The sequence below is a fragment of the Hydra vulgaris genome, chromosome 08 (assembly GCF_038396675.1).
Source record: "Hydra vulgaris chromosome 08, alternate assembly HydraT2T_AEP".
Classification (NCBI taxonomy): domain Eukaryota; kingdom Metazoa; phylum Cnidaria; class Hydrozoa; order Anthoathecata; family Hydridae; genus Hydra; species Hydra vulgaris.
Window position 1 is genome coordinate 2,829,294 of NC_088927.1, and position 21,874 is coordinate 2,851,167.

General features: G+C 25.8%; 1 protein-coding gene across 1 annotated transcript in view; it reads right to left on the reverse strand.

Moving 5' to 3' along the window:
• Positions 1-21,874, reverse strand: part of LOC100197078 (uncharacterized) — a 134,302-nt gene that overhangs the window by 22,605 nt on the left and 89,823 nt on the right. Inside the window, exons 22-26 of the mRNA XM_065802339.1 lie at positions 6,046-6,352; positions 3,670-3,835; positions 2,706-2,886; positions 2,312-2,542; positions 1,921-2,041 (exon numbers count right to left, since the gene is read on the reverse strand). Coding sequence (XP_065658411.1) covers positions 1,921-2,041; positions 2,312-2,542; positions 2,706-2,886; positions 3,670-3,835; positions 6,046-6,352 — 1,006 coding nt within the window. The remainder of the gene's footprint in view (positions 1-1,920; positions 2,042-2,311; positions 2,543-2,705; positions 2,887-3,669; positions 3,836-6,045; positions 6,353-21,874) is intronic.

Consider the following 21,874-nt stretch of genomic DNA (forward strand, 5'->3'; position numbering starts at 1 on the left):
AGGAATGTTTTATATAATTTTTTTTAGTAAAATTTTTTATAGTTAAATCAACAAAGATAAAATTATTTATGTAACTGTATGTAATTGCAAATGCGATAATTAATCTTATGTCTAATTAATAAAACTAATTTAGTCAATATGTGAATTTAAATAAATATTAACTGGTTATCAATGTTCCACCTTGGTTTCATAAAATTGAATAAAATGAAAAACACAAATTTAATTAACATTAGAAAGTTAACTTTCTAGTAAAGTTTGCTATTTTAGGTAATACAGATGCTAAAGAAAAATAAGGACAAAAAATACTCATTGAAAAAATTGAAAATTGCAATTTAATGAATTCAATTTTTTAAAAAATTGAATTCATTAAATTGCAATACAAAAGACTAGCAACTTTTTTTAGATTTAAAATTTAGAACTAAAATAAATTACCAAGTTTACAAGCTCTTTTTAACTTCAACTACAATTAAATTTGCACCTTGTCTAAAAGACAAGGTGCAAAAGAAAGAGCATCATTAGAAGAACCGCCCCAGATATGGCAACAGTATTCCATACAAGGGCCAGATTTGAGATTTATAGAGGTAGAGAATAGAATCCGAAGTAAGAAAGTGATGAGCTCGATAAAAAGATGCAACCTTAGCAGATGCTAATTTTGCAACTGATTTGATATATGGTTTCCAAGAAAGATTGGAAGTAAGAGTTAATCCTAGAAGATGAAGAGTAGATGACTCATCGAGTACATCACCGTTCATAAATATAGGAAGATCTAAATTATTGCGATAACGATTGGCTGAAAAAAATTGAGTTTTATATATATATATATATATATATATATATATATATATATATATATATATATATATATATATATATATATATATATATATATATATATATATATATATATATATATATATATTAGGGTGATTCTAAAAACAACATTTTTTGAAATTGTCTCCTGCCACCCCCTAAATGTGTTCTAAATGAAATATGTAATAAATTAATACTAAATTTAAAAAATTTTTGAGTAAAAAAAAATTTTGGGGTTGCTCAAGACCCCTTAAACATCAGACAGTTCCCTAATATTTTGAAAAAAAGTTCTTCATAAGCATATAATGTTGGGTCTCAAAAGAAGTGAAATGTTTTAAAAAACAATGAAAATATGTACTTTTTTATTTTTTGTTAAAAAAATGATAGTTTTTTTTAACCATAAAAAATTTAAACTAGTAATCTTTATATAAATTGATTATTATTTTTAAAATTTTGATAAAATTTCACTTCTTTTGAGACCCAACATGATATGCTTTTGAAGAACTTTTTTTTCAAAATACTAGGCACCTGTCTGATGTTTAAGCAACTTCTTGAGCAACCCTTGAATTTTTTTTTTTTTAATTTTTTAAATTTAGTATTAGTTTATTACATAGAACACTTTTAGGGGATGGCAGCAGACAATTTCAAAATATAAAACCAAAAACAAAAAAGCAAAACTTTAAATGTAAAAACATAAGATTTAATATCAACACAAATATTGTGTTGACAATTTAAGTTTTTTGACAAAGCTTTTGGAAAAGCAAATTTTTTTTGGAAAAAATTTATTTTATATTTTTTAAAACACATTACATGAAAATTGCAAAAAGTTTTTTTGTTAATTTTTTTGAAATTTTTTGAATAAAAAAGTAGAATATTTGACCAACAATAAAGTGAAGCTATTTCTAGAGTTAAATAATTTATGTTATATAATAAAATCAAGTTGGACAAAGTTATAAAAAGTTTTTGTTTACGGTCAAAAGATCCAAACCAACCTCCACCTACTATAATCAAGACGATTAAATTTTACAATGATGTGTGTCTACTTCAAAACTCATCTGTTAAAAATCATAAAATTACATATGTATATATATATATAAAGTAAAACATTACCTGTTAATACTATAACAACGTCTGCAGATGTTGAGGCTCCAAAATCAAATCCTGTTTCCACTACAACCTCATACAAATACTTGTCGTCAGGATGATTTTCAGGTAGGAAAATTACTTTGTTCTAAAGAAAAACGTAAAAAAAGGAAAGTAAGAAAAGATTACACATAATAACTTTAATTTTTGTAATTTATTGAAACTTTTATTTTTGGTTTTTGATTAAAATATTAAATCAAAAGTTATATACTCAATAAAGGAAAAAAACCTGGTAATAAAAAATATTAACTAAAAAACTATTAACTTGCTTATATGTCATAGTTAACTTAGTTAATATCTCATCTTTCTTTAAAAGAAATATTATAAAACTTATCAATTTTCACAAAAAATCACCTACTTTTTCAAGGTCTCGTTTATCTTTTTTTCTTGCCCAAACAAATAATATAAGATAAACACCAAATATAGCCATAACAACTGAGAATACAGTTGGATTGCTTGCTAAATTAAATCTTTTCAAAGCCCCAAAGTCTAATGGTGCAGCATCTGCAATTGGTCCACCACCTCCAAAATCAGTTAGATGAGTACAAGCACAAACTGTTTGATAGCTATTAGTTTCATTTTCAATTGTCTAAAAAAAAATAATGGAGATAATAATGCTTTGAAATACTTAGGAAAATAAGTAGGAAAAAAAAAGGGAAAAGAATTTAATATAACTTAAACTACATATTTTTGCAGAAAATGTTGAAATTTAAAAAAGCCTAAATATATAGCAGAAAAAATTAAAATATTACTTCACAGCCTTCACTATTCCATGTGTTAATCGTTTTGTCCCAATACAAGCAAGCACGAGTGTATGCTTGAAAATAATACCCCACAGCTGAACAATTATCTTCAGCAGGAGGAGCATTTTGTGGAAGCAATGCTTTAGTTAGCGGATGGGTATCATTGTAATATAAAACACCAACAACCCAGCTAATAAAAAATAAATAAACTTTAAGTAAAATTAATAACAAAGTTGAATCATTTTAATACTTATAACATTTTAAAAATCTTATAATAATAATTTTTATTTAATTTATTTATAAAACTTTAGGTTATAAAAAGTAATTTTATAATTTAAAGTAAAAATAAAAAATATTATTTTATTTTGTTAATTATAATAAATGTTATACCAAATAATTATACAGTTAAAATTTTTGAAACTTCTAAAAACTATCCCTTCTAATTTGCGGTGATTAATTTGTATTATCTTTATGGCATAGTCACTTTATAGGTTAAATTATTCATTAGACTAGTTCACAGGTAGTATTTAACATTATAGCTTATTAACTTATTTAGTGTAATACAGCAACTAGCACTAGGAAACTAGGAAAAGGGTGTTACTTAGGGTCACACTTAAGGTAGATTGAGGTAATATGAATACTTAGGTAAGCATACTAAATGATTTCGAAGATGTGAGTAGTGAAAAATTTTAGATCCAGCATAATTAATCTTGAAATAATTCAAATTTTAGCTTAAGGTGCTCAAAATATCTAATCTACCCTACTACCATTGCACTGATATAGTTGTGCAGAGGATTAGTGTACCAAATAAAGACACTATGCTACATAGAAAATATAAAAGCATGTATATGATCTTACAATATTGTATGTAATCTTTATGTGGCAGAAATAAACAATAATGTTATAATGGTATTTATATTTAATAAATTTTAAATATAAAAAAATTTTTTTTAATATTATTGCATCAACTAACACTCCCACTGCAGTATTGTTTAACTCTTTTTCGCTGATATAACAAGTCCACTTTTTTTCTCTTTCCCAATAATCTTGTGATTCTTTGGGTAAACTATCCCAATTTGATGGTAAATCATTTGGAAGAGAACAATTTTGTTGGTTATCAGTCAATGAAGGGTAGGTTCCTAAATAAGAAAAAAAAAAAAACTATATATAAGAAGATTTTTTCATAAATCAGTGCTTTTATAATATTCTCTTCTCATCATGATTTCCTGATTTACATAAGTTACAATTTTTGAAATTTTATGCCTACTTTTTAGCAGACAGAAAAGCTTTTTTTTATATAAGAAAGTGAGAAAGAATTCACCATTCTCACTTTGTAACTCCTTAATTAAATGACTGCCTAATGTTTTATGGGTAAAAAATAAAATGTCTTTTTATCCAAATTAACAGATATAAAAATTCAGCTTTTATTTAAATTAATTTAAGTAAAAATGGAATTTAGTCCTATCATCTTAGTGAAATTTAGTCCTAATATCCCTATTTTAAAAAATTCTGGAGAGCAATCTGATTCATCTAACAACCGTCCCATCAGCCTTCTTCTTATCATAAGCAAGATTTTTGAATCTTTCATTAACAAACACTTAATCTCTCATCTTGAATTTAATAACTTACTCTCTGATCATCAATATGGATTTCAATCTTCTCATTCTACAGCTCATCTGCTAACAGCAATAACTGATAGGCTTTATCGCGCAATAGATAAAGGTGGAGAGGTTAATGCCATCGCTCTTGACATTTCCTAAGCTTTCGATAAGCTTTCTTCTTATGGTGTATCTGGTAACATATTTAAGATTATTGAACCCTTTATTTGCAATCGCAGTATAAAAGTTGTCCTTGATGGACAGCACTCTTCTTCTTATCCTGTTACTTCAGGGGTTCCTCAAGGTTCTATTCTTGGCCCTATACTCTTTTTAACTTACATTAATGATTCTCACATCTAAGGTGGCATTACTTGCTGATGATACTACCATTTATTCTTGTCATGATAAGAAGCCAACACTCTCTGATTGCTTGTAGGGGGGATTTGAGCTTGAAAAGGATCTTATTTCTGCTAGAACATGGGGCTCATAGTGGCTGGTGAACTTTAATTCAAATAAAACTCAATTTTTTTCAGCCAATTGGTATCGCAATAATTTAGATCTTCCTATATTTATGAACAATAATGTACATGATAGGTCATCTACCCTTCATCTTCTAAGATTAACTCTTACTACTGATCTTTCTTGGAAACCATATATCAAATCCGTTGCAAAATCTGCCAAGGTTGCATCTCTTTATCGAGCTCGACACTTTCTTACTTCGGATTCTCTATAAATCTCAAATCCGGCCTTGTATGGAATACTGTTGCCATATCTGGGGTGGATCTTCTAATGATGCCCTTTCTCATTGAGACAAGGTGCAAAAACGCATTGTAAACATATTTGGACCTGCTCTTGCAGCCAACATCCAACCATTATCACACCATCGTAATGTTGCTTCTCTTTCTCTTTTCTACAAATACTATAATGGGCACTGCAGTAAAGAGCTAGCGTCTCTTGTGCCATCTACTAAAATTCATTCTCGTGTTACTTGTTATTCAATTTGTGTTACTTGTTATACATATATATGTATATATATACATATATATTTATATATATACATATATATGTATATATATACATATATATGTATATATACATATATATGTATATATATACACATATATATGTATATATATATATATATATATATATATATATATATATATATATATATATATATATATATATATATATATATATATATATATATGAACAATTTTAAATGTATTCTATTATAAATGTTATCTATTAAATTTTAGTTCTTATAGAACTAAAATCTTATATATAAATATACATATATATATATATGTGTGTGTGTGTGTGTGTGTGTGTGTGTGCGTGTGTGTGTTGGCCTTGTTCGTCAAGGTTTGTGTTTCGGAGTTATAGAGTTGAGAGAGGGTTATAACCACAATTAAGTAGCCTCTTCATCTGTAGTGGCCTTCTGGGCCTTGGGGAGGTAAAATACCAATAGACTCAATAGAAATGATGAGTCTTTATTGATGAAACACAGTGTTAAATGAAAATAATTTTTGTTAAGTGATTTTCTACTAATTTATAACTTATAATTGCTCTGTTCTTTTAAGAATATTGAGCACTCTACTTTGTAGAATACATTTTAAAGTTGTTTATATATATATATATATATATATATATATATATATATATATATATATATATATATATATATATATATATATATATATATATATATATATATATATATATATATATAATTAAAAATATTTGTTGACCTTTGTTCATAAAAAGAAAGAAAAAGCCAGTAAAATTGTCATCCATAGGTGTAATATTAAGAATAATAACAGAAGAATTAACTTTAACTTCAATTGGAACAACAGTACGCATTAGTTCACAATAAGCAGTATAATTTTTCATTGGAGGATATGGTTCTTCATTTTCAATAACTAGTCTTATTTTATTTGTGAGATTTCGAACAACTTTTGGAGTTCCATCCGGATTTGTGAGAGACAATCCTTTCACTTTTCCTTTAACATTATTTGAAGCTTTATCGAACTGATAGCGGTTTGAACCAACGGAGTTCTAAAATAAAAACTTACAGTATACTTTTATATCTAATTATGTTAAAAAGTTTACTTATGTTTAGAGTTTTTTAATATAAATAAATACAAAGTTTATGTAAGTAAAATTTTTATTAAATATAAACATTTATAAAGTAATTTCATTTTGAAAAAAAAAGAATAGTTAAACCTGAATTTTATATGAGATTTATGGGTAATTTTAAACTGAGTTTATTGATATTGAAAATTAGATTGTTGTATGCTCCTATTTTTAAACCTATGCAAATAGTTTTTGATACACATTTTCTATGCACATGCCAAATTTCATAGAAAAATAATATTTAGCAGATAGCATAGAAAGACTAGCACTTTTGGTGCCTTATTTTTGCTTTTAAGAATTCAGTAACGACGATATGGGGGCGGATTTCTATGAATTTATTTTTATGTTACAATAATTCATTTAAATATTTAGATTAAGAAATACAGTTAATTTGTTTTACAATTAAATATGAATTCTATATTTAAAAAATCTTTAATTTTATGTTATATTATAAACTTTATATTATATATATATATATATATATATATATATATATATATATATATATATATATATATATATATATATATATGTTCAACTAGAGATTAGACTTGTTTTTATTGTGTTAATTTGTTAAGTTAATATAGTTTCTTAATAATTAATCTCAGTTAATATACTTAAGAAAAAAAACATAAGTAAAAACACACTAATAAATAAAATATAATAATAAATATACACTAAGAGTAGTGTTGAATTTTTTATTTATATTCATTTTTATTAATTTTTATTTATAACTCCAAAAAAAATAAACATTTTTAATTATTCAATTAGTTATTTTTAAATATAATAACTTTTATTATATATATATAAATAATTAATAAATTTAATTAATTTTTTTGCCAAAACACAGAAAATATTTTTTTGATCATGAGCAATCTTTATTTTTTAACTTATTTTACTTAAATAATTTAATTTTAAGAAACTAATTTTTTTTTTCCTTTTCCTTTTCCCTTATCTCCATAGATTTTAACATGGAACATGTATAAAATATTGAATTGTAAAACTGATGTAAATAAAAAAGAATTGTTTTCAAATGATTTTACAACTTGTAACAAATAAGAAAGAAATATTGTCAAAACAACTTTATAATTTGTAGTAAAATTATATGAAAATCTCATTCAAATTGTAAAAAGGAGTCTAAATTTTAATTATGTATTTGACGATGGCTGATATTTTTAAAAAAAGTTTTAGTTTAGTTTTGTTTCTATCACAACAGATTGAAAATCATAATACGTGCTTTTAAAAATCCCCTCCCTCTGCGTATGTACTCACTATTTATTACAAAATCACCCCTCCCAACACTTTCAAAACGCATACTTTTTTTAAAAACATTAAAAACAAAAAAACTTTTACTTAATTTGACATTTCTGTTACATAATAACTTAATGCTAGATTTAATTAATAATTTTACTGTAATAAGTAATTTTATAAACTTTAAATACTATTAATAATATAATAAATAAAATTTATTATATATATTATATATATATATGTTAATAATTTATTATATATATAATAATATTTTTAATAAATTTCTATTTTTATAAACCAAAATGGCAGCTATATTGTTACACAATTATAACAATCAATTTAATAAAAAATATATATATATTGTAGTTTTAAGCTAGGTAAAAAACTCATCACTGCTGACGATTTAAGTAATGTTTTTTTTAGCCAATGATGTTTTCTTGGCATAAAATATTTTACGCCATGAAAACATCATACTTCAAAGGTGGTAACTATGCAAGTAAAATGATTAGTTATTACTAACTAAAAAATTAGTTTTTAACTATTATAATATAGCAAATAAAATTATTAGTTATTAGTAATTAATTATTTTACTTTATAACAAATAATATTTTCATGAAAAATATTTTAAGTCATTAGTAAGTAGTCTTTTTTATAACTATTAAAAAAACAATTAAATGTTTATTTTTGCAATTGTATTATAAAGAATGATATTAACTTGAGATTAATGCAATTTAATAAAAATTTTATTATTAATTCCTAATTTTTTATTATTGTTCAATATTTAAATTTTATTTATTCCTAAAAAAATTTTCATTTTTTTCCCAATTATTTTTTTGGTTTTCTTACTCTAAACATTTTCTTTTTTACTCAAAATTAAATTATAAATAATAGTGTTCCAAGGCTGCATCAAAAATTTGCCCGAAATGTAAGTTGAACTTTTTTTTATAACACAAGTTAAAGTGTAGCAATTGTTTTTTAATAAATACACAGCAATATTATTATCAATTGAATAAGTACACAAAAATTAAATACAACACATACAATATAACAAAAATTTTAAACACATTAAAATCAGGAATCACCATAGAAACTACTCGATTGTAAAAACAATCCTATAACAGTCATCTTACTAATATTTACAAACATATAACTATTATATATAACCATATAGTTAATATCTGTAACCATATAATTAATATTTATAACCATATAGTTAATATTTATAACCATATCATTAATATTTATAACCATATAATTAATATCTACAACCATATGTTTTATACTTGTAACACACATTAAATGCAGAACTGCTTTAATGTTATAGTAATACATATATACATATTACACATATTATAATATGTATTATTACATATATTATAATACACATTTATTCAAAGCAGAAGTGTAAAATTGTGTCAAACAACTTTTCTCTCAAGTCGGTTCAAATTTAAGTATCTTGGTACATTACTTCAAGCTCAACAAACAGGTTGATTATCAATTTTGTTTGCATTTTTTTGCATTTATATGAATAATTTAACAATTTTAATACTACAAATTTATAATAATAATAGTAATAATAATAATAATAAAATTTTTTGCTAAGAGTAAATTTTTGGTAAAAGTTTACTTTCCTTCAAGTTTCTCTCCAGTGGTTGCTGTTATGTGAATTATTTTTAAAGATAAGTTTGTTAAAATAAATATAAGCTTTGTTTTTAAATGACAAAAGTTTTATGACATAAAATTTACTTTTAACTTTTTAATTATTTTTATTTATTTATAAAATGACTTAAAATCTCTAATATTTATCATCTTTAAAATATTTTTTTTATCCTGAAATATTTGTATCTTAAATAACTAATTTTATTCAATCTTTTTGTTAAACACTAATAAGTTTCTGAATAAAATTTCAAAATGATTTTTAGATTACATTAAAACTCAATCTATGTTTTTTTGATTAATAAAAAACATATATAGATTCATTTGTTTTATAAAGCAGCTGAGGGTAACTCATTATGTTGAAGATGTACTGATAGAATCAAACCTTTTGCAAACAATTTAAGCTTATAAATATAACTTACCTGCACTGTTTTTTCAGAATATCAGAGTTTTTCAAATTCCTTAATTAACCAAATAATTTGAAAACCAATAACAATGTATGATTTATTGATGGCCGGCTTATTAACATGATTTCTGCCTTATTGCAGTGGAAGTTATCTTGAATTGTTAATACATGAGATATTTTTTGCTTTTGACTACCAAAACTTTCAAGGAAGAGACAAGCAAAAGGTTTCACAATAAAGATAGTGAAGACTTAATAGAAATATTTAGTAATGCTTAAGGAAAATTATCTAATGCAACAATTTGGTATATTTTACGCAAATAAAGATGAAAATTATAGAACTTTGTATTATCTCAGTTAAAGTTAGCTTTGTGGTTAAAATTAAAATTAAATTTAAAAATAAAAAATTAAAGTTAAAATTAGCTAAGCTTTGTGGTTAATTCAAATGGCTAAAAAAAAGATAAACTGACTGATACGTACTAATATTTTAGCAGAGGTTTTTAATAGCCATACAATTATCAATAAATTGATAAAAAAAAAAAAAAAAGTTTGAACAAAAGTGCTTGTACTATCTTTTAACAAAACTGCAAGCAACTTAATGATTTAGATGACCTAATATAGAAAATAGAATAACAACAATAATGAAAAACAACAAGAATTAAATAAGAACAAATAGAACTGTTGAAAAAAAAACTCATTAATGGTTTAAAACTGAGTATTCCAACATTGATGAATGATAAAAAAAAAAAGTTAGAAAAACTTCATAAAAGAAAAAAAAGGAGAAGGCCACTAAACAAAACTTTCTTGAAAAGCCAAATTTAAGTTTTGTTTTGAAAGCTTCAAATTTAATAATTAAACTTTTTGTTTGAAAAGTTTTATTTTCTATTTTTAAGGGTATAAGAATCTCACAAGAGCCCTAAGAAGTAAAGGGGGACATACCCTGACATAAGTTGATGTATACATCACTACTACATAGAAAATCTTGAAAAATATAATGTTAATGTGTCTATTTTAAAACGTATACTTCAGATTTAAATAAAAAAATTTTATATGGAGGTAATATTTTTGAAAGCAGAACATGTTAAACCATTTTAATGCAACTTTATTATTTGTTTGTTGTCTGAAATACAATTTTTTAAACTTTTCATAAGTAATTAAAAAATTTTTATTATAAATTTTTTATTGTTTTGAAATTTTTATTTTCCATTTTTCAAGTTGGGAATAAAGGATGGGTGGGGGATGGGTTGCAGGTGGATGCTAAACTTTTTGTAGAATTACTTGATTTTAATAATCTTTTCACCATTAAATACTGTATTAGAGTGCTTTCTAATGATATATAATTATCTAGTATTTGATCAATTTAAAAATTACAATACACATATCTAATAAATTTATATATATATATATATATATATATATATATATATATATATATATAATATATATATATATATATATATATATATATACATATATGGATATATACATATATACATCTTATACTGCTGATTTAGGTGAGAAGCCTGACGCCATACTGAAATAGCCTACTGCCGGGGGCCTCAGTACATACATCGATTGACAAATAGTCTGATTTGCAATCATTCGATGGGGCAGCAATCTTTTCATTCATTATTCTTTGCTTTTTTCTTCTTGTGAAAAAATAATAAGACATGACTAAAAATTTAAAAAACGCAATTGTCCACAAGAACTAATAAAATAATTTAAATATAATAACACTTGAACACCTCAGTACGAAGACTTATAATATTTTTCGAACTTTTTTTTTAAAGAGACAAGTTTATGTAAAATTTTTATAAAAAATATTTTATTTATAAACTGCAGTTGTGGGTAATTACAAATATTTGTTTGATGTAAACACCAGAGATGGTTATTCAACTTTTAACTGATGTGAACTGTCAAAATTTAATTTAAGTTTTTCTATTAAGTACAGAATAACATAGTATTTAATAATAAGTCATGTTTCACTGTTGAGTCCATATCAGAAAAAAGTGCTCTCTAACTACTTGTTGAAAATGGGTCATTAATTATATGACTAGTTTCATTTGGCGCAGCAAAACTGTGATTAAAAAATATTAATAGGCCTCATATGTATGGAATAAAAAGAAATTCTAAAATAAAGTAATTAGTTATCTAGATTTATTGCTTGATTCATATAATTCATTTTTCTTAAATTTACATTTTACATTTATTTACATTTTAAATAAATAAGTTACATAAAATTTTTTATGCAATCAAACTATTCCACTAAATCGGTTTCCGCATCAATTTTTAATTTAATGAATATAACTGCATAATTTTAGCTAGAAACCTTGCATTTGTGTTTTCATCTGCTTTGAAATAAATAAAATACAATTTTGGTGTATACATAGCAAGAAAGAAGCACAATGTTAATGTATTAGACATAAAACACCAAACTATAAGTTTTGTTTATAATCGTCTGCACTCGTGTATCTTGGAATAAAAACAGCCATGATAACATAAATAGAAACCAGGCTAAGCATGTTAATTGAGCTTCATTATGCGTAGCAGGCATATTACATGCTTTAAAAGCATATACTCCACAAATAGATGCTATTAATACTACATAGGCCCGAGTACATATAAGAATTTAAAACAGATAAAAAATTTAAAAAAATATCTACGATATCTTTTTTTGTAATAATTGCTAACAGCAATTCAATTCAATAAATATCTAATGATAATAACTAGATAAAAAAACTAATGTTTGACTTAAGTCCATGGCAGTTAAAAGTACATAATTTAGATGTTATCAGAAGTATGTCTTCCATTAATTAATAATGTTGTTTACAACCATTTATATTGTTTTTATATTTACATTATGTTGTTTATATTGTTTACAGTTTTGCTTATGTAAAAGATTCTATATATATATTCTACTTTATTGTAACTTATACTTTACAAGGTATTTGTAAATTTGTTGGTTTATTTATTTTATCTTTTTTTAAGGTTCCAATGATAAGACCTCAGTGATCTTCTTTCATAAACCTAATTTACACTGTTATCACGCTTTGTATATATATATATATATATATATATATATATATATATATATATATATATATATATATATATATATATATATATATATATATATTTGTGTAGGACTTTTAAAAGTTTATTGTATCAAGACTATAGTTTATTGCATCATGACTAACATTGTAAACTATACTTTTAAAAAATCATTTTGATTCAGATATTAGCTTTTATAAAGATGGCGAGAGAATGGAAAATATAAGCTTTTATTATGATGGTTCAAAAGACCTTTCCATCCTCATTGCTAAGATAGATGTAAATGCACTATCCATTCTATACCTAAATATTGGGTAAATGCAAAAATATTTTGAGAAATTTAAAAATTTTTTATTTAGAATAAAAATAAGTTTTTAAATGCCTTACAGAAACATGGTCTCTAGATTAACTGAAAATAAAAAATTTAAAATAGTTCTAAATTTTTATTTAATTTCATCAAATGAAAGTTTTTCATCAAATGAGAGATTTTGAAAAATGAAAAGAAAAATGAAGAAAGAGAGATTAGCTAGTTTGAAAGCAATTTTTTTTCTCTCACTTCATTTTCTATTTGTTTTATTTTAATAAGTTATATAGCTAGTATTTAAACAACAATTGTAAACAATGATAAGTTTAAAAATGACAGTAAAACCAACATAATCAACTGGTGCTGCTCTGCTATCAAAATTCTACCATAAAAAGATTTGACCTGTTACATTTCTTTTTAATTAGATTTTAATTTTAATTTTTTCAATTTGTAAAAAAGAGCAAGTAGGTCTGGTGAAATGTGCAAGAGATAACACTGAACAATAGAAAAGTTACTTCAAAGAACACAAATATTAGTGAATAATAAATTTAGAGACTTGGTAATGAGGATGGTTTTCTGTGTTTTATAGTTTTTAGTACATTAATCATTTTTGGATTTGTTAGAGAACTTGACTCAAAGCACAGTTAGTACTCAGTATACTAGTTAATAGTCCAAGCAATTGCCTTAATACTATTAATGAACCTCAGATCATAACAAAGGGCTCCAATGTGGCCTTAACAATGCACGCCAAAAGTATAAACAGGGACACCATCCATGCCCAACATTGCACTGTAAAAACTCTAAAAGCTCAAACGACTTACAATTATAATTGGTATTACAGCCAACTCAAGAAAATTTGTAAACAAAATGAGATTTAATCAGCTTAGGAAGTATATCTTTTAAACAAAAATTATTTTGTATTTTATTAAGAGTAAATATTAACTTTATTAAAACACTTGCAATATTTATGAACAATTTTAATAATTTAATTTTTATTTTAGTATAATTAAAATAATTACAATCTAGTTTTCTTGTTTCTTTTTTGTTTTTTCCATTGAAAGTTTTAAATTTTTATGTGGTTAATTCAAAAATTCAATGAAGATGATTCAAAAATTCAGAACTTCTTTAGAATTTAGAATTAAATTATTTTTAATAGTGCTTCTTCGCACCACAATTCTTAGCTCTATATATTCAGAATTATTTAGAATTAAAGATAGCAGTTATGTTATCCACACATCATTTATAAAAAATTGGTTCAAAAAAGAGACATATTATTGACCTATGTTTATGAAATCTGATGAAAATATTAGCTAAGATAGGCGCTAAAAAGTTGATATATATACATATATATATATATATATATATATATATATATATATATATATATATATATATATATACACATATAAATATATATATATATATATACATACATATATATATATATACACACACTTATATATAAATATATGTATATATATATATATATATATATATATATTTATATATATATATATATATATGCATATATATATATGTATATATGTATATATATATATATATATATATATATATATATATATGTATATATATATAGATGTATATATATATATTAGGGCTTGCAAACACGCACTTGTTAACACGTTAAAAACGCGTAAAAGCGCTAATAATTTAACGCAAGTTAAAAAAATTAACGCAGATCAAATTTTCTCACTCATAAATTTTTTTGGCAATTAGATTAGATTAGATCATAAATTTTTTTGGCGTTAAAAAAAATTTATGATCTAATCTAATTAGATTAGATTAGATCATAAATTTTGGTTAGCATCAAAAAATAATTTTTGAGCAATAAAGAAATTTCTATACCACTTTCTTATTTCTAATCAATCTTTACTCACGTGATGATGCCATTTTGTTTTATTTGTCTCAATTATGTCTCTCTCACCTTATACTTTTTGTTTTCGAAATTGTTTTGATCGCATTGTTGTTTTGTCAATAAATTTATTAAATTTCCAAAATTTTAATATTTTATCCTGATGAATTTTATTTATTAATAATTTAAATTATGGGTTCAAACGGCAATCAATCTATCCTCAATGGAGCCTTTATTTTTAAAGATGAGTCAAAAAAATTGGTTATCTGTAAATATTGTTCTAAAGAATTTGCATATCACCGAAGTCTTACAACGCTTCAGTATCATTTGAACAGTAAACATGTGTTCTTTGCAACTACTAGTAAAAATCAAAGCAAGATAGCGAGTTCGTCAAAACAATTTACAATTGATGACAGTATTAAATCACAAAATGGCATAAATAAAAAAATTTCTGCATATAAATCAAAGGAAATTATGGAAGCCATTGTTTGCTGGGTCGCCAGTAGCTGTCTTCCACTCAACATTGTTACAGATCCAGGCTTGACGAATGTCATTCGAACAGCAAACACAATTAAAATAAAAATGCAATCACTCTATGAAGATGAGAGGGAAAAAAAAATAGACCTCGTAAACATGGCTACTAGTATAGCAATTACCTGTGATCATTGGTCTTCAATGGGTAATGCCAGTTACCTTGGTTTAACATCTTATTTAATAGATAACAACTGGATGTTGAACTCATTTGCCTTAGGTGTTCATCAAACACTGGATCGACTCACCAGTGACAATGTTTCAACCCACATCAGAAATATTGCCGATGAACGGGGATTATTTGAAAAAATATTTTCTATTGGTACTGATTAAGGTAGAAACATTGTAAAGGCTGCATCAAGTTTTCCCTTCAAACATCTTCCATGTTTCGCACATACTGTTCAGCTAATTATAAAATCTGCCATTGAGGAGATTGCATTTGACATAACACTAGCTAAATGTCACTGAATTGTTGGACATTTTAAACATGAAAATCAGATTGACCTCGACCTGCCACAAGAAAATCTAATTCAGCATGTTGTTACAAGATGGAATAGCATGTATGGTATGCTGAGGCGTATGTTGAAACATAAAAAAGCCATCACAGTAACACTTGATAAGCAAAACCATCACTTACAGACTTTGACAGAAAGAGAGTGGGAAAAAATGGAAAAAATTGCTGATGTTTTGTAATAATGCAAAGTGGCTTCAGAATTGTTAGGTGGTAATAAATACGTATCTAGTTCGATGGTTTTACCAATTATATGCCACTTATCACGTGAAATGGTTATTCAAGATGACAATCCTCATTACATTGTGCTATTTAAAGAAAAATTTGTAAATAAAATGGAGCGCAGATTTAATGATTTTTTGAATGATGGTTGGTTGCAAATCTTGTCAGCATTAGATTCAAGATTTAAAATTTATCGTTTATAGCTAGAAAGATCAAATGTCTGTAAACACCATAACAAGAAACTAAAACACCAAACTAAAAAACAAAAAACAAAAAAACAAAAACAAAAAAAAAACAACGTAAAACAGTATAATACTTAAAAGCAAAACTTTTGGAAAAATAATTAAGTAAGAAGTTTGATGAATTTATGACAAAATTCAAATTACTTTTATACATATATCTAGAATAAATAACTTTTATATACCTAATTAAAACATAGCAATAAAAGAGAAGTAGATTATAATAATATACAGTAACAAAATTGTAAATAATATAGTAATATAAGTATCAGTAATAATAATAGGCAATAATAATAAAAACTCCAGCTATTGGTAATAATAATCAAAATAATAATAATATTAATGATAAAGATAACAATTCTATTAATAATAATAATAATAATAATGATAACAATAATATTAATAGTAATAATAACAACAATAGCAACAATAATAATAATAATAATAAAAAATAGTAATATTTATAGAAGTGAGAGTTGGAAATAGAATAGTGATATTATTTGAGAAAAAGTTAAGAAAGAGCAAGTATTAGTAGCAAGCCTCTGCATTACGAAGATTTTACTTCAAAAAACTTCAAGAATCGAAGTATTTTTCAAACTTCGAATTTCAAAGTTTAAAAATATGGACTTCGAAAACACAGTATTCGATTTTTTCAAAGTTAAACAAAATGGTCCTTATAATTGCGTATTTCAAAGTAATAAAATTCAAATTTTAAATTTTTGAAGTTTATATTTTCAAAGTTCAATTTTTTCAAAGTTTTTTTAATTGAAAGTTTGCTATTTTTTGCTTATCACACATTGTATATTGAATAAAAACTAATTAATTTTGAAATGTTTTTGTTACGCAAATAATTTTTAAATTAAAGTTAATAACAAGGTTGGCAACGGTTGGAGCGGTGTTTTTTATAAATGAGTAGCCGTTGGTATCAATTTTGTTTACCATTTCATTGAAGTGGTTGTTTTTTTTAATATATATATATTAAATTTAATTAGGAGTTTTTCGAGTTTTATTGTAATATTTTTGTAACCAATGAAAAGTAATTAGTAAAATGTTCAACTTAGTTTTTAAAGTACAATCAAAGTATTTCGAAGTAATGAAGTTCGAATTTTAATTTTTCGAAGTTTATATTTTCAAAGTTAAATAAATGTTTAGCAGATAGTATGGTTTGTTAAGCACTAATTTATAGTTCTAGATTTAGTAAATACAAGTTTTTAACGAAAACAATAATTTACGACTTTAGCTGATTAAATATCAGAGTAAATAAACAAATATTCAATATATTATCACGAAACATTTAGCTGTGCAACTTGAAAGAAAACTTCTCTACAAGTTAAAAAATGGCTCCTTCAACAAAATCATTGTGGAAAGAGTTTGGCAAAATAAAGGCTCCTGATGACGCACGTCCAGGTGAGTGTGATCCTTCTGGAAAGTGTAAGGAATACGAAAGAATTCTAAAAATAAAAAAATCATCAACTGGCGCTTTAAGGTCTCATTTAAAATGTCAAAAAGGAATTCTTGCAAGAGTGGTAGCCTCTGAGCTAGCAGAAACTGAGCGAGCAGAAACTGAGCAAAATGACACGAATTTACTGGAACTTCACCAAGCTTTGGTTGATGAGGACAAATATGAAAAGAACCATGACGGTAAGAAAACTTAAAATACAGGCGGCCCTTGTTACATGCGATCTTCTTATTTAGCTTTAGATGCTCATAAATAAAGTTTAACTGTTTCAATTTAATTTTTTCAGATTTCATCAACAGTCCATCAAACAACACTCCTCTGAAAACACACAAACACAAAAAGTTGTTGCCAGCCCAATCCACACCTAACAATTCAATTGTTGGATACTTTCAGCCCAAAGTTTCAATTTTTGACAAGCACCAACTTGACAATGATTTCGACCTACTTGAGCTGCTGGTGAGCTGTTCCCTCTCGTTCAACATTGTTGAGACGGAAGGATTCAAAAAGTATGCGACCAAAAGGAAACCCAGGATGATGGTCAAGTCTGCAACAACTTTTTCAAGGTGTTTGTGTGTAAAATTCTTTCCTAGTACAGCATGCTGCTGTCAAAAATAAGTTACTGCTGTAAAAACGTTTGCATGGATAATTGTAATTTGAATTGAAACTCTGACATTATATATATTTAATTGGTTATTATTATTTTATTTTTTAGGCAAAAACTCTCATTGCTTTACAGACAGGTAAAGCAATACATTTCTGAGGAATTGGCTAGAGAACTCAATGACTGTGAAGGCCTTGGGACTTCGACAGATATATGGACAACCAGAAGCAACAATTCTTACATATCTGCAACACTTCATTTCATCAACAAAAACTTTGAACTGAAAAAATTTGTTCTTGCTTGCCAGCCATTTAGTGGCCAACATACAGCTGCAGCCTTAGCCAAAGGTTTGGATAAAGTTATGCAAAACAGACCTTTCTTTTCTCAGAGCCACTCAAAGGATTCAGCAGCTAATATAAAGGTTGCTGCACGGTTCAGCAGCTAATATAAAGGCTGCAATTCTTAATATAAAAGCCAACGAAAAGAAATTTTTTTCTTTTTGTTGGCTTTTCACATTGCGGCTTGAAAGTCTTCAAGCCACAATGGGATGTCCCAATCTTCTGAGGAAGACGACAGTGAGATTTACAAGGCAATCAAACAAGCCTCAGATCAGCCTAGCAGATCTCTCTGCAAAGGTTCACAGAAGTTCAAATTGTCAAAATGATATCAAAAAAATGTCAAGAAAATGAAGGTAATATTAATAATATTTTGGTCATATATTGAAACTTTTAATTTAATAAAAATTTGGTAAAAATTAAAATCAAATATTGTCCACCCCCTCCTCCTCCTTACACATGCAAATAATTGTGACACTTAATATTTATTTTTTGTTTTTCTATTTTTAGTTTCTTACGCCAAGATCATCTCAGACTGCTTGACTAGATGAAACTCGAAGTCCAAGATAATCACCTCTGTAATTCGGTTGAGAGAATTTCTTGAAGATTTGAGAGACAGTAAATGTAAATTTGTTGATGTTATCCCGTCAGAGAGTCAGTTTTTACTTTTGGTGGAAGTTCAACCCATCTTGGATTCATTCCGGAAAGTCAGCAAGGCCTTTTCTGCTGACAAGCATCCTACATTTCATCTTGCCTGCAGCCAACTGGTCAACCTTCAGATGAAGCTAAATTCCATTGCTCAATCAGACATACAATCTGCCACAAAAGACTTTGTCCAAATTCTGACAGGTGAGCTGAATAGGCGATTTCCAAACAGTGGAACAAAGAATCACTGCCATGCCATGGGCAATTCTCTCCACCCCTTCTTCAAGGGTGCATTGGTGAAAAAGTATGGTGATTTGGAAGGGCTCAAGGACAGGTTGGTGAATGAGCATCCAAGTCATCAAGAATTTTTGTCCCAAATCAGGAATGCTTCCCTTAATCTGACAGGGTCTGGCTTTGACCTTGATGAAGCTGAAAAAATGGCATTAGAAATGTCTGGAGAAGAAATTATGTTCAGGGATGGAAAGTCAAAAACTGAAATTGAGTTAGACACATACAAAGGTCTCCCTCGTCCCGATTCCTCTAACACTGATATCTTAAAGTGGTGGGAAGCCCATGCAAAAATGATTCCACTACTTTCCCAAGTTGCAAGAAAATACTTGGCCATTCCTTTAATTTCTGCATCAAGTGAAAGGGTTCTCTCAGCTGCAGGCAGTGTGGTCACTGATTCAAGAACAAAATTGGATCCCCAAAATGTTGACAAAATTGTTTACCTCAAGACCAACATCAGAAAGATGAATAATGCACAATCTGCTTTGACAATTGAAACAGCAGAGAAGGAAACAGAAAGGAAATCCAAAACCTACCAAAAAAATCAATCTGCTGTCAACCCACTACAACAAAACAAGAGGATCCGAACAAACAGTGGTTCAATTGATATTTCTGATGATTAAATTTAATTTGTACATCTGTAAATTGTAATACAAATCAATTACAAGCAATAATAGTTGTTACAAAGAATAAAATTGAAAAAAAAGTTTTATATATTTACTTTTCTGTTTTGCATAATTTTTACACTCTTAAATCCATTAAAAATGGTCTAAAACTGGGTTTGATATACATCAGGAAAATTTCGGAATACTTCGAAAAAAATTTGAAATACTTCGGAAAAAATTCGAACATTTTCGAAGTCTAAATTTGCTTTGATTGACTTCGAAACTTTAACTTCGATTTTCGTAGTTACAAATATACATTTCGAAACTTCGACTTTGAAAGACTTCGTCACCCGTAATGCAGAAGCTTAATTAGTTGTAATAAATCAGCATTTAAATGAAGAAAGTAGTAGAAAAGAATTTTAGAAAAGATCAAGTATTAGTAGTTATAGACCAGCATTGAAGTGAATAAGGTTAAGATGGATAGTAGATAGTTAGCAGTAGAGTAGCATAGAAATTAGAAAGAATACTTGTTTAATAAGAAATTAAATAGACTGTTTTTGAATTTGGAAAATGTAGGGAGAGATTTTAACTGTGAGGGGCGACTATTCCATGAGCATATGCTCTGATATTTAATCAATTCATGTCCATAACAAACAGTTCTATGTTTAAGTATTGTTGGTAACAAGTCTTTTTTTTATAAGTAAAAAAATCATATATACATATAATATAAAAAAAATATATATATACATTTATACATACATATATATATATATATATCTGTATATGTATATATATATATATATATATATATATATATATATATATATATATATATATATATATATATATATATATTGTCCACCTAAATAAAATGATAATAATATAAAATTTCTTATAAGTTGCGAGCTGAAGCAGACAACAATACAATGGCAAGTATTGAATTTTAATTTAAATAGTTTGTCACTTTTTGAAAGTTAATTTAATCTGGTTTAATAATTTACAAATTTAGTTTAGTTTTACTTGTTATTTCACTTTTTTGTATTTTCACTTTCACCATAGCTTACAAACAGTATGGTAAGGTAGGCCATGGATTTATCTTTCTCCTTATACATTGTCACAGGACTTTAATGACAAATATTTTGTATTGTATATAATATTTACAATTTAGGAAGGTATCCTGTGTAAAGTTTTTGAACAATGTACTAATATGTGTAAAAATAATTTATTAACTTATAAACCTTTAATAGCTGATAGTGTCATTTTTATATTTGGGAATATTAAACATTTTTATATGGTTAACATGTAAAATTATAAATTTTATATGGTTAACAGGTAAAATTTATTTAAATAAGTGATTCCAGGAAAATTGGAACTTACATTAATTTGAAATACAAACTTTTTGATAAGCATTTGCTTGAAAAGGAGAAGGAATTTTTATCAAGGCTTTTGCAGTTATTTTTAATTGAAATT